The 12,931-nt window shown below is 39.2% G+C and overlaps 1 protein-coding gene across 1 annotated transcript in view; it reads right to left on the minus strand.

Annotated features, from left to right (window-relative positions):
• Positions 1–3,474: 3,474 nt before the first annotated feature.
• Positions 3,475–12,931, minus strand: part of LOC101853003 — a 29,001-nt gene continuing 19,544 nt past the window's right edge. The window contains exons 4-7 of the mRNA XM_005099352.3: positions 11,077–11,114; positions 8,674–8,753; positions 7,097–7,159; positions 3,475–4,699 (exon numbers count right to left, since the gene is read on the minus strand). Of these exons, the coding sequence (XP_005099409.3) occupies positions 4,595–4,699; positions 7,097–7,159; positions 8,674–8,753; positions 11,077–11,114 (286 nt within the window). The 3' untranslated portion in view covers positions 3,475–4,594. The remainder of the gene's footprint in view (positions 4,700–7,096; positions 7,160–8,673; positions 8,754–11,076; positions 11,115–12,931) is intronic.

A 12,931-nucleotide genomic window follows, 5' to 3' on the forward strand; every position in this document is an offset into this window, starting at 1 on the left:
ATTTGTGTGTGTGTGTGTGTGTGTGTGTGTGTGTGTGTGTGTGTGTGTGTGTGTGTGTGTGTGTGTGTGGACAACAAAGTGCCTAATCGCTACATCACAGACGCCAGTGAGCATTATTTTAATATCGATGGGGGAAAGGAAACACACTATGGAACACATCCCCAAGAAGTGCAGGATCCTGAGAGCCCAAAGCAAAGTTTCACTTCAGGAGAAGCTGTGGTGGATGAAAAAATGACGGGGGGGAGGAGGAGGAGGAGGAGGGGGAGGGGGAGGAGGAGGAGAGAAAAAGAAGAAGATGAAGAAGAAGAGGAATAAGAAGAAACAAACGCAGAAAGCATGACAAAAAGCTGAGAAAAATAACTGACCACAAAATAAAGAATTAATTAAATTGGAGTCTGGACAAGGAATCTAACGCAAAAAACATTGATCTTTCAGGTAACATCTATGTATTTATTTTCAAGAAATGATTACAACATTCAGCAGCTGGAAGATTCTTCACATAATTTGACAAGATATTTAGCCTCAATAAATTGTCACAGGTACTTTTCATTAACCAACAAGAACAACCATAGCAGGAGGAGGAAGAGGAGTATGAGGAGGAAGAGGAATAAGAGAAGGAGGAAGAGGAAGAGGAGAAGGAAGAGGAGGAGTATGACGAAAAGGAGGAAGAGTAGAAAAATTAGTAGGAGCAGGAGGAGTATAAGAAATAGGAGGAGGAAGAAGAAGAGAAGGAGTAGGAGGAGTACAGGACGTGTATGAGACAAGAGCGAAGAGGAGCAGTAGCAGCAGCAACAGCAGCAGCAGCAGCAGCAGCAGGAGGAGGAGGAGGAGGAGGAGGAGGAGGAGAAGGAGAAGAAGAAAAAGAAATAGAAAAAGAAAAAGAAGAAAGAAGAGGAACTACAACTACAACAGCAACAACAGTGGGCAAAGGAAGTAAAGGAAAAAGATGAAGTAAAGGAGGAAGAGGAGGAGGATAAACAAAAACAACATTAAGAATAACATCAACACCAATGATGATGACAACACCAAAAACAGGCCAGAGAGGAACACATACCACAGGCAAATATGCATACACAAGACAGTTCTATGTGCTGAGGTATACAGTAGTGCTGATCATGAAGCAGAATAATAAATAACAGTAACGAATAATACTCCTATTTCATACAGTCCATTTTCTCTGGCCTATTTCACACATTCTCTCCCTCATCCCCCCCTCTTCTCTCTCTCTCTCTCTCTCTCTTTCTTTCTCTCTCTCAACTTTACTCTCTCTCAACTTTACTCTCTCTTTCAACCTCTATCTCTTTCTTTCATCCTTTCTCTCTCCCTCTCCCTAAAACAATTACACACACCTACACACACACACCTACACACACACACATACACACACACACACACACACACACACACACATACTAAATGGCTCGAAAATCAACATAAATCCTCACAGATTTGTGGGTGCTTACCAAATAACAAAATGAAAGAACCTGACAAATAAAAATATTTTAATGAAGTGAATGTGAGACAACAATTTTACAAAAATATACCAATCTCCCCCCCACCCCCCACCCCTTTCCCCCCTTGCCCTTCATACACAAGCATGTTCACAATATGCCTATAAATATGATATATATACAAATGTATACATTTCTCCATTTATACTCCCTCAAGGTGTACATGTTGACTTCACCTAAATTACTATAATATCACATGATTAGCCAAATTAAGGCATAATAATATATCCATCCCTCTCCCCTCACAAAAACAAAACACATTATCACATTATTCGGACTCGAATATTGTGCCCAGTGTGAACACACATTTTTCACAAAAATACACTTTTATCCCTGGTCATCTACAAAGACTGGACTCGTACACATGAAACTAGTCATAGATAGCCACACATGGACTAAACGAACGTACTTGGTCATATGCAAATTACATGGAAATTAACCAGTGATGTTCTAAGAAGCAGTAATATGCAACTGCACATCCAAATTAGCAGCATCTATGGTACACCGCTTAGGCTCTTCACAGTCTTACACATAATAGGTCAATTTTTTAATGAGTGAGTATTTTCATCTGTCTGCTGTGATGTTGTATCCCTCTGAGGTTGAGATGACCCACAGTGTGTTGAAGGGTGTAAAACATTTACGATTAGCACAACACCAATCATTAACCAAATTAAAGCTTCAATATAAACATTTTTGGATAACAGCAGAACAATTTTTTTTGTGCAACCCTACTCAATTTTCAGTACCCTACATGAGCCGTCATCATCATCTCCCTTCCCACCTTCCCAAAATGTTCTATTTTCCTTCACTTGCTGTGCACACACATCAAATTTGTGTCAGCGCCAATCAAAATCAGCTATTAGTTGCGCTGAGCTATTCCTAACAGGTGGATTTTTAATTTTTGTTATCTCTTGAAAGTTTGATTTTTTTGGTTTGATTTCATATAAAATGAATAACTTTACTCTTCAATATGTAATTTTATTTCTACTTATTTCTGAAAAGAGTCAGAGTTGAGTTTGACGTAATACATTGCTCAACTTTGGAGTACCTTTTCTCATTTTCATGTTTCCGCACTTTGCGGTACATGTATTCATCATCAACATTGCCTTTCTCCCCCTGGATCAGGATATAGGCCACGAACAAACACTTTCCACCTTTCGCTATCTTGGGCTAGCTGCTTGATGTTATTCCATGTCTTCTCACTTTTCTGTACATTTGTGGTATTGAAGGTTCCATATTTTCATTCATAAATATTGTCTGACTGACTTCATTTGGGGGGGAGGAGGTGATAATGTTGGGAAAAGGTGATAATTTTTTTTACAGTAATATCTACTCAATTAGTAAAATTTCTGACTGATGTGTAAGTTGGAATGGCACTGACACATTTCACTTTCAAAAGAAAAATGCACAACATGATGTCAGTATAAACACAAACACCACACACACACATACACACAAAAACATGTACGCACACACACACACATACACATACACACAAAAACATGTACGCACACACACACACACACACACACATACACACAAAAACATGTACGCACACACACACACACACATACACACAAAAACATGTACGCACACACACACACATACACATACACAGAAAAACATACACACACACACACACACACACACACACACACACACACACACAAAATGTAAACACAAACACCACACACACACAAACACACACACACATACACAGAAAAACATACATACACACACACACACACACACAAACACACACACACATACACAGAAAAACATACACACACACACACACACAAAACGTAAACACAAACAAACACAAACACACATCAGCCCAAAATAATAATGGGTCTTAAGTTTTCTACGCTACAGCAATGACTTTCCCATGAGAATTCTGCTACAGTTCCCAGTAAAAGTTTTATTATACTAAGCATGGCAAACAAACAGCCAATGCTACACCTTCTAACAATAAACCTGACACACATGATCACATCAGAGGAACATTTATAAGTCAAGACCAATCAGCCTACGTCATGACGTAGCAAAAGGGTTATTTCTAAACCAAAATCACATGTGTCTTCTACGTTTCTTTAAAATCCCAATCAGGATGCTAATGGTCATGTGATAAAGTGTAACCAAACACATTGAGAGAGTAGTTATGACTGAAAATGAAAACATGACAAGTTGTAATTAAAGTAAAGCGGAAGTTCCTTCAATGACTGTTCAGCTCGACGATGCCAAGATATATTATCTCAGTCTTCATTAAAGTTGCTGTTACTGACTTGTCAGAAAGATTTCATCCCCATCTACACAATTCAGACTGTTTACAAGGTACTTTAGTTTTAGTAAGAGTTTTACGGCACTTGCAACACAATAAGGTCATTTAAGTGCCGAAGATTAGAGGTGTTACAAGAGAGTAACAAACACACACAAAAAAGCAGGGGAGATAGAGATGATAGATTTTTTATTGGAAAGAAGGAGCAAACCATACCAGAGCTTGTTTCTACCTGATCTGTCAGGGCTAACTCATGTAGTGCATGATACACACCAAAAAAAAAGAGACCCAGACAGTCGATAGAATGTCTACCCCATGTCAGGATTTAAACTTACTTCTTTTGTGTGCATGAAAAAGAGCCTACTACAGACACAGGTATCTACAGCATGAAGTTATAAAGATGATATGAGATCACTTGCAAAGTAGACAAAAGTCAGCTGAAAGAAATACCACCCACAGCTCAAACTTGACCACACTTGAACCTCGGTAGAGTAGGGGGAAAAACCATGAGGAGTGTCTTTCTCTAGGTCACAGTTTCAAACTTGATGCAATCACGTTTTGTATCCCTGACAATTTGGATCATGAGTCAGAAACCCGACTACTACTGGCCTGGCTATTTTGCCACTGATGTCAACACTGCTGCGACAATAAGCCCATCCGAACAAACACTTCCTCCTACTTCTGTTACATAATTTATCTAACAGTGGTCATAAACCTGTTCTCATATGCAGAACCATGGTCCTCCTGATAACAATCACGAGTGAAGGTTTTTCCCATCGACTGACTCACAACAAGCCACAGATAATCACCACAAAGGATTCTTTACAAACATCCCGCGCCACTCAATCATCTCTGCCTCCTCGATGCGCCTGGTCAAGAAGTTCACTGTGTTTTCCAGCTTGGAAATTTCCTGAAACAAAAACAAGAAAGTCATGAAGAATATAGAAATGATTATCTCCAACAGGAGGAAAAAGTTACTGATAGACAAAACTTACTATGGAGCATAAAACATTTCTCCAATATTAATGGTACCTACACATCAGCAGAATAATTTGGTGTTGGCAAAATATAAAATCTACATGTATATGTGTGTGTGTGTGTGTGTGTGTGTGTGTGTGTGTGTGCGTGTATATGTGTGCGGGTGTGTTTATGCGTGCGTGTGTTTGTTTGTTTATGTGTGTATATGCATGCTCCTATGCTTATGTGTGTGTGTGTGTGTTTGTGACGCCGCGCGCATGTGCCCGTGTGTGTGTGTGTGTGTGTGTGTGTGTGTGTGTGTATGTGTGTGTGAACGTGACACACAGCTTGACTCTACGACCACAGGCTACATTTTCACAAAACAGCATAGAACATACCAGAGAATAAGAAGAGGAGCTATTGAAGTCTCATGACATTTTTTGCATGAGAGGAAAGGATACCATGGCACTTGCAAAACAAATAGGTCATGTAAAAGGGGAAGATTAGAGGTGTTACTTAAGACTAACATGTACAAAAAAGAAGGAGGTGAGATAAGGATGATAGAAGTTTAATAGGAAAGAAATGAGGGAATTTATACCTTACAACATAGGATGAACAATAACACATTTGTAGATATACCAATACATAAATTTTAAAAAGCACTTCTATTTCCCCTTTAAAAATTCTTTAAAAATTTGTCCACCATTTGTTTGTATTGGTTTAAAAAAGTGTAGCAACACAAAAACGACACTGTCATACTGTCAAAATCAAAACAAAGATGACAAACAGAAATAACGAAGAGAAAAGGAAAGAGTGAGTACAAAACTTGGTTAAAGATGTGTAAGCGTGAGGTTTAAGTCTGTCTCAGTCTAGAATGCCATGGTGATCATGAACTGTGTTCAAAATGACAGACAGTAAAGGGTGATAAAAAAACAAACTGTACAACTTTTTTTTATATCTCGCACAAAATTTGTACAAGAATGTTGTGATTTGGAACATACATAATTCATTCAAAAGGAATTTGTTTGACATAAAATTCACAAAGAAGAAACTTATTTTCGAAAATGGAAATGGCTTTTATAAAAAACAACTATAAATGCAAAATGCGCCATTTTAAAAGATCTTGTTAGGAAAGCCATGAAATGATTGGTTTGTTTTTTCCTTTCCTTTAAAAAAATCTAATCTTTCCATCACTGTAACCTTTCAACAATATTTCTTTTCTCCTACAGAGTTCAAAAACATTTTTTTAAATTCTGGAATTGCGTGAACCAATGGCCTATATGTCCTCCTTTGGACTCGACACATTACGCATTGTTCGTAATATTCAGTGGTGGTCAAACACAAGGATTTACTCAATCATGAGTACTCAAAGCTACACACACTGAACACCTTACAGTATGGAGCTGTTTCTAGAGACAAAAGGGGGGGTGGGGGGGGGGGGAGTTTGCCCAAATATAAATCATTTGTGGAGTCGATACATGTATAACCTGAAAGGTGAATATGGGCTTTGCCAAGGAACCATATGTCATACAGGAAATGTTCCAGCTTTTCAAGATGATTGAGGAATCATGAACACCTTGCTATCCGTTGAGAGCTTCGTGAATGTGAAAATGGTACAGACCATTGAGATATAGGAAAGTCACTGCTGCAGACATCGTCTACGGACAGACATCTCATCGGGCTCATCTACTGAATTCTGCATCTTAGTGACACTTAAAGGGGTGCAAACGGTGTGTGTTTGACCTGAAGCGGTCCTTTTGTCTGTGAATTTTTAGTTCTGATTCCGTACAGCTCCTAACTAATGGACCATTTCCACCCTTGACATCAAAGAAGGCCTTAAGGGCACTTTAAACTTTAACATTATTTCCGTACCTTGAGCGCAATTTACACAATGAGTTGGTGGTGAGGAAATATTCATTACAAAAGCTCTGTGCTCTTTACTGATCTTAACCATGAGCTTAGCAGGCAAAGGAAACTATGTGCAAACTTCTGTTGGCCTGTTAGACTACTGTAGTTTGCAATATGGCGTAATCGTTGGGATTTATAGTGGTAGGCCTAATGCGAACTAGTGCGTCATGTTACAAAAATGGGGACATAGCTGAAATTGGGGTGTTTTTTTACGAGCTTCGTAAAGCAAAACTGTCAAGTGGACTTATCTAAAATTAATATCAAACAAATTCCTTTTGACTTCCACATGTTGCGTACAAATTTGAAACGCAAAACTTCAATGTAGAGGAATATATTAACAAAAAAAGTAGTACCGGTTTTTTTTTATCACCCAGTATTATGATAAGTAGTTTATTTGTTTGGGTTTTTGTTTACAATACTTCAAGAAAGAGGGAATGCTCACCTGATAAATTTTATCATGTCTCATCTCTTGCATATTCTCCATTGTACTTTCCAAGGTGTTGATCTAAACCAACAACAAAAAAAAAAAAAGAAGAGAGATAAGACATCTTCAATTGGTAAAAGAAAACTTCATTCTCCATTCAGAAAAACTCTGACAAGAATCTTGCCAACAACAAAGACCAAACATCATATACAATCAAATACACAGCTGTGAAGGTGAAGGTGATGAGAAAATTGACAAACAGGGGTGCTAGCAATTTAGCAGTGCTTAGGCTGCCACAGTCACAGCCATAGGATAGTGGGCTTGAACCCCTGTCTGTGCTCATTGTCTTATCTTGGGAAAAAGACACTTTACACAAATGTGAGGCATCACGGTGAAATCTTTTTCTTTCTTTTAGCAAGTGTTTTACGGCGCTCGCAACTGCATAAGGTCATATGAGCGTGTGGGCCAAATTAAACCTTTTCAGTTGGTAGGAAATTTTGAATTTTGCCGAGGTGGTGGCAAAAGCCTACTCTTATAAGACCATCAAGGGATCTTTAACGCGTGCAACTTGCACACGGGACCCCTGAGATTTTTCACCCTTGTCCGAGAAGGCTAGGTGCAGATCTTTCCTACCACAAGATTAGGAGTGTGGCTGAAAGACAGCAGTAAGGAGCCAAGGAGTAGCAGTAGAAAGAATGCAGAAAGAGTCAGGAACCCAGAGGTGGGGGCAAAGGAGCTGAGGGGGTGGGAGTAGAAAGTGGAGATGAAAGCAGACAACAGAACATTGCTAGAGAACAGGAAAGGAGGTGAAAGGAGACAATTTTGAATAAAAAATTTTTTGGGTTGCTACCCGGATTCAAGCCTGGGACCTTTGAATGAGAGGTGAACACCTTAACCTCTAGGCCACGAGAACCCCTATGGTGAAATCAGGGGTTCGTCAAAATAATGAAATTGAAGAAACCGATGTTTTTCCATTGTAATGCAATTTTTATTTACTTTTTTGTTTTGGACTCAACACGCTTTACGTTCATTAAAAAACACATTCCTATGTGGATTTTACTGAAAAATGTTGATCAAAGACATTAAAAAAATGTAACTTTGTAGTTTCCTCGGACAATACAGTTTTGGAAGGTACCAAACTTTGATGGCCATTTTCCCATTAATTATACCTCTGACAGAAGGCGATCCCTACCTCCTTTAGTCGCAAATATCTAAACTTCTATTAAAGATGAATGAGTGTATTTTTTCATCAAAAGGAAGGCAAATGAATAGGCTTTAAGATAGTTCCAATAACTCCATATGTCCAAAAAGTGACAAGTGCCTGATTCCACCGCGGAGTGACATAAATGTTCCTCTCTTCACCTTGGTGGAAATGGATACCTGGCTAAGACAGTAAGAGATTTTGTCAGTATGAGCCTCTGCAAAACAGCGTCTTGCACTGAAGCTACCCATCCCAGGAAGAACAACCTGGAATGATATAGTTACCATTACTAAAATGCACAAACAGCATACTTTCCAGCAGGGAAATATGATGCATTATGTAAATGAAATCTACTGCTATTTAATTTCTTTGGGTGCACTAGAAAAGGACTCACCCTGTCCTGCACATCCATCACTCTTTCCTTTAGAGACTCTGCATACTGAGTCAGCTCCAGTGAATTGGGAGCCGGTTCCACTGAGAAAAAAACAAATAAGCCATAGAGAACAATTTTCTGCACAGCAGTCTTCTTTCCCTCCTCCTCTTTCTTTCTCTTCTGTTTCTTCTTCTTCTTCATCTCCTTCTTTCCCTTCATCTTCATATTCTTCTTCCTTTTTTTGCTACTTCTCTTTTATCTTCCTCCACACTCCCTACCAACATATCAGAGGTACACCACTGTATGACCTTCAATTTAAAAAGACTTCATTCAATCATGGCTTATCTACCTGAAAGAATGAAGGCTCCAATGTCCTCAAGCTGCCGTATTTATACAAACTAGAGATTCAACAGTTTATGATACATTTCAGAACGTTGCAAGGACAACCTGACCGTACTGTACACCAAGCAGGATTTCTCTTCCTCATCTCTATAATAGAGTGTCCTTAAGGTGAGGAACATGCACACAAGATCAACAACTTATCTGTCCTTTTCCTGAGAAAACTTAACTTTCTAGGAACAAGAGAAAAAGGAGTCTTGGCCATCTAACAACGGAGTCTGCTCAAACCAGGAACTAAACCAGGAACCTCGACATATGAGGAGAATACAGTGGAATCTGCTTAAACTGAACAGAGTTAACCCGAGAACAGAGGAAAACCGAAAGAAAATATAATCACCAATTTTTCCCTCTTTGTCTTTATTAGAAAACTACCGTTTCAACAGAAAGCTCCTACTGCTACACCCAAAAGAATTTAGAGGTTTACCCATACCTAAATCTTCAATAGCAACCCTTTTCTACACTTACTTTTCAGATCTAGTGGCAATTTGAGTTCTAGCCCTTCGGCCTGAACATAGCAACCCTTTTCTACACTTACTTTTCAGATCTAGTGGCAATTTGAGTTCTAGCCCTTCGGCCTGAACATAGCAACCCTTTTCTACACTTACTTTTCAGATCTAGTGGCAATTTGAGTTCTAGCCCTTCGGCCTGAACATAGCAACCCTTTTCTACACTTACTTTTCAGATCTAGTGGCAATTTGAGTTCTAGCCCTTCGGCCTGAACATAGCAACCCTTTTCTACACTTACTTTTCAGATCTAGTGGCAATTTGAGTTCTAGCCCTTCGGCCTGAACATAGCAACCCTTTTCTACACTTACTTTTCAGATCTAGTGGCAATTTGAGTTCTAGCCCTTCGGCCTGAACATAGCAACCCTTTTCTACACTTACTTTTCAGATCTAGTGGCAATTTGAGTTCTAGCCCTTCGGCCTGAACATAGCAACCCTTTTCTACACTTACTTTTCAGATCTAGTGGCAATTTGAGTTCTAGCCCTTCGGCCTGGACATAGCAACCCTCAAGCAACCAAAGCCATCCAGTCGTGCACGCTTCAGGAGAGTGAAATGAAGAGACACGATAACACACATGTGTGGATTGTAAGCCTGAGAAAGGCCTCGCCAGAGTACTATTTGCTCAAGTTTATTACACACACCTTTTGGCTTATTCACTGAGTATAGTCTCGTACCTCAAGGATACTGAATGTATGTCGGTTACGCTACATTCCGTTAATCACTGACTATAGTTCCTGCAAAGTTAATTCAAAGAGATCCTACACACGAGCATGGTGACAGCACATGGTGTGTTTCAAGACGTCACCGGTATTGGGCTTTCTTTAACACTTCTCTATCTACAATTTCATCCGTGCTGTGCGTGTGACTGTTTAACAGATTAAGGCAAGCTGACATGTCAAAGAGAAACCACAATCTGTTCCAAAGAAACTTTTCAACACATGTCACAAGGGTCTTATATATTCATATTTATCATATATTTCAGTCAAATCTAAGGTTTGGAACATTTACCAAGCTCCATATTAGGATCAATGGAACAACCTTAAATGTAAAAGCTTCATCTTAACCCCTTGCAATCCTAGCTGCTACTGTCTCTAACAACAGAATAAAGCTAAATATATAGCTAGTCTGGCAGCAAAGGAGTTAAACCCAAAAAAATAACAATGTCGACCAAGTCTGATAAGAAATTCGTCTCCCACAAAAGCCTCTCTCAAATTACAACTTTCAAACCCAGTATAATATCTGAATCTTCTCCAAAATGATTAAGAAATTTGGTTATTTTGAAAAAGCATTTAAAGCCAAGAACTGCAAAGAAAAGTACATGTATTCCTTTTAGCACCCTTCATCTATCCAGAGGAGAAAATTTTTGCTCTAATACAAATTTGAAATATTGTGGAGCTTTATTTACATGTGAGCTCAACATGGGCCTTAAGCTCTGACTTCTGATGGCACTTTTCCCACAATCCAGTTTCAGTTAATGATGAGAGAAACCCAGCCTCAAGGTCACAAACTTAGCAACTCACCTGACTGAAAATGCCGGACAACCTCCAAGGTAAATGGGCTGAAAGGAGAAAAGAAAGAGAGAAAACGTTAGCACCACACTCATTTTTTTCAGGGCTTTATTCAGTTACCAGGAAAAAAAAAATATTCAGATTTTGCACAGGCAGAACTCTTTAAGGAATCACAGACTGGAGGCCCTTTTAGCCAATACTTCTTTTCTCCGAGCAGTTATGTCTCTTTTGATACTAAAAAAGTCAACTTTTTCCAGAAAAAATGGCTCTTTACCACTTCTTTTGCCCTGTGTCTCCCTCTGTATAAAAATAAAAGACCAGAGTAGTCCTCCTTTGATGTGCGAGTGGATACTCGGAGTGCAACAACATAAAGTGTTTTAAAAGAAATAAATGATTTCACATATTTTTTATTACACAATTAGCACAATACATTATATCAATAATTCCACATCAAATGAATATAAGAAGTAAGCTGCACAGAATTGCACGCACGCGATGCATTTTTTTTTAAGCTTAGAGCAATGTAGGCCATGTTGTAGCATTTATTTATACAAATACCGCAGTAAATTGAAGCTGCTAAACATTTGATTCTGAGAGTCATATCCATTGACTAAAAACCATTTCTCTCCTCTGCCCACCCCCCATTCTCTCTGTCTATCTGTCTGTCTGTCTGTCTCTGTCTCTCTCTCCAAATGGACATCTTTAAAACAACTTAATTTAAGGTCTGGATATATCATCAGCAATTAGTAGGAGTGGAGATTTTAACTCCCCAAATAACTTTCGAGCAGAAATCAACTTGAACCAACCTCAAAGTGATGATACACGATAATTAAGCCCTATAATGGTGGTGGTTTATTTGGACATTTCTAAGAAGAGTTAGCATAAAAATGACGGGGAAAAAGATCAGGTTATTCAAATATGAAGTATCAGGTAGGCGTGAACGCATCTAAGAGAGGCAAGCTCGTTAACAAGTTTTAAAAGGTTGTTGAAATGTCACGTGCGCGTCCAATTGTACTCTAACCCTACGCCTAGACGGTCAGTATAAGAATGTATAGCTAGCCCATTTAAAGAGGAGAGATAGTGTCTTTATGAGCATTTGTGTGTGCGAGTGTAAGTGTTTGTAAGAGAGAGAGAAAGAGGGAGAGAGAGAGAGAGGGAGAGAGAGAGAGAGACAGACAGAGAGACAGAGAGACAGAGAGACAGACAGACAGAGAGAGAGACAGACAGAGAGAGAGACAGACAGAGAGAGAGAGAGACATAGAGAGAGAATGTGTGTGTTGACAGGAGCAATTAACACCTATACATCAACTACAACTACAAGAGAGAAAGAGAGGGAAAGAGAGTGTGTCGACAGTGTGATTTTAAAAAACATATAACAACTATGACTATAACGACAAGAAAGAAAGAGAGCAGCGGAGTGTATGTGTGAGTGTGTGTCTGTGTGTGTCTGTGTGTGTGAGAGTGTGCGTGTGTGTGTATGTATGTGCGTGTGTATGTATGTGTGTGTGTGTGTGTACCTTTGTGTGTATGTGTGTTTGAGCTTTAAACATATACAATCATAACTGTGAGAGAGGGGAGAGAGGGGGAGAGAGGGGGAGGGGGAGATACACACAAAACACAGAGAGAGAGAGAGAGAGAGAGAGAGAGAGAGAGAGAGAGAGTCCAGGACCAGTATACCTGTAGAACAAGTACAACAAGAGGGATATAGAGAGAAAGAGCATATTCGAAAGAGCAAGGGAAAGAGTGATGGATTGAGACAGAGACAGAGACGGAAGGAGAAAGAGAGAAAGAGAGAGAGACAGAAAGAGAGAGAGAGAGAGAGAGAGAGAAAGAGAGAGAGAGAAAGAGAGAGAGAGAGAGAGAGAGA

Source organism: Aplysia californica, unplaced genomic scaffold (genome assembly GCF_000002075.1).
Source record: "Aplysia californica isolate F4 #8 unplaced genomic scaffold, AplCal3.0 scaffold00210, whole genome shotgun sequence".
Lineage (NCBI taxonomy): Eukaryota > Metazoa > Mollusca > Gastropoda > Aplysiida > Aplysiidae > Aplysia > Aplysia californica.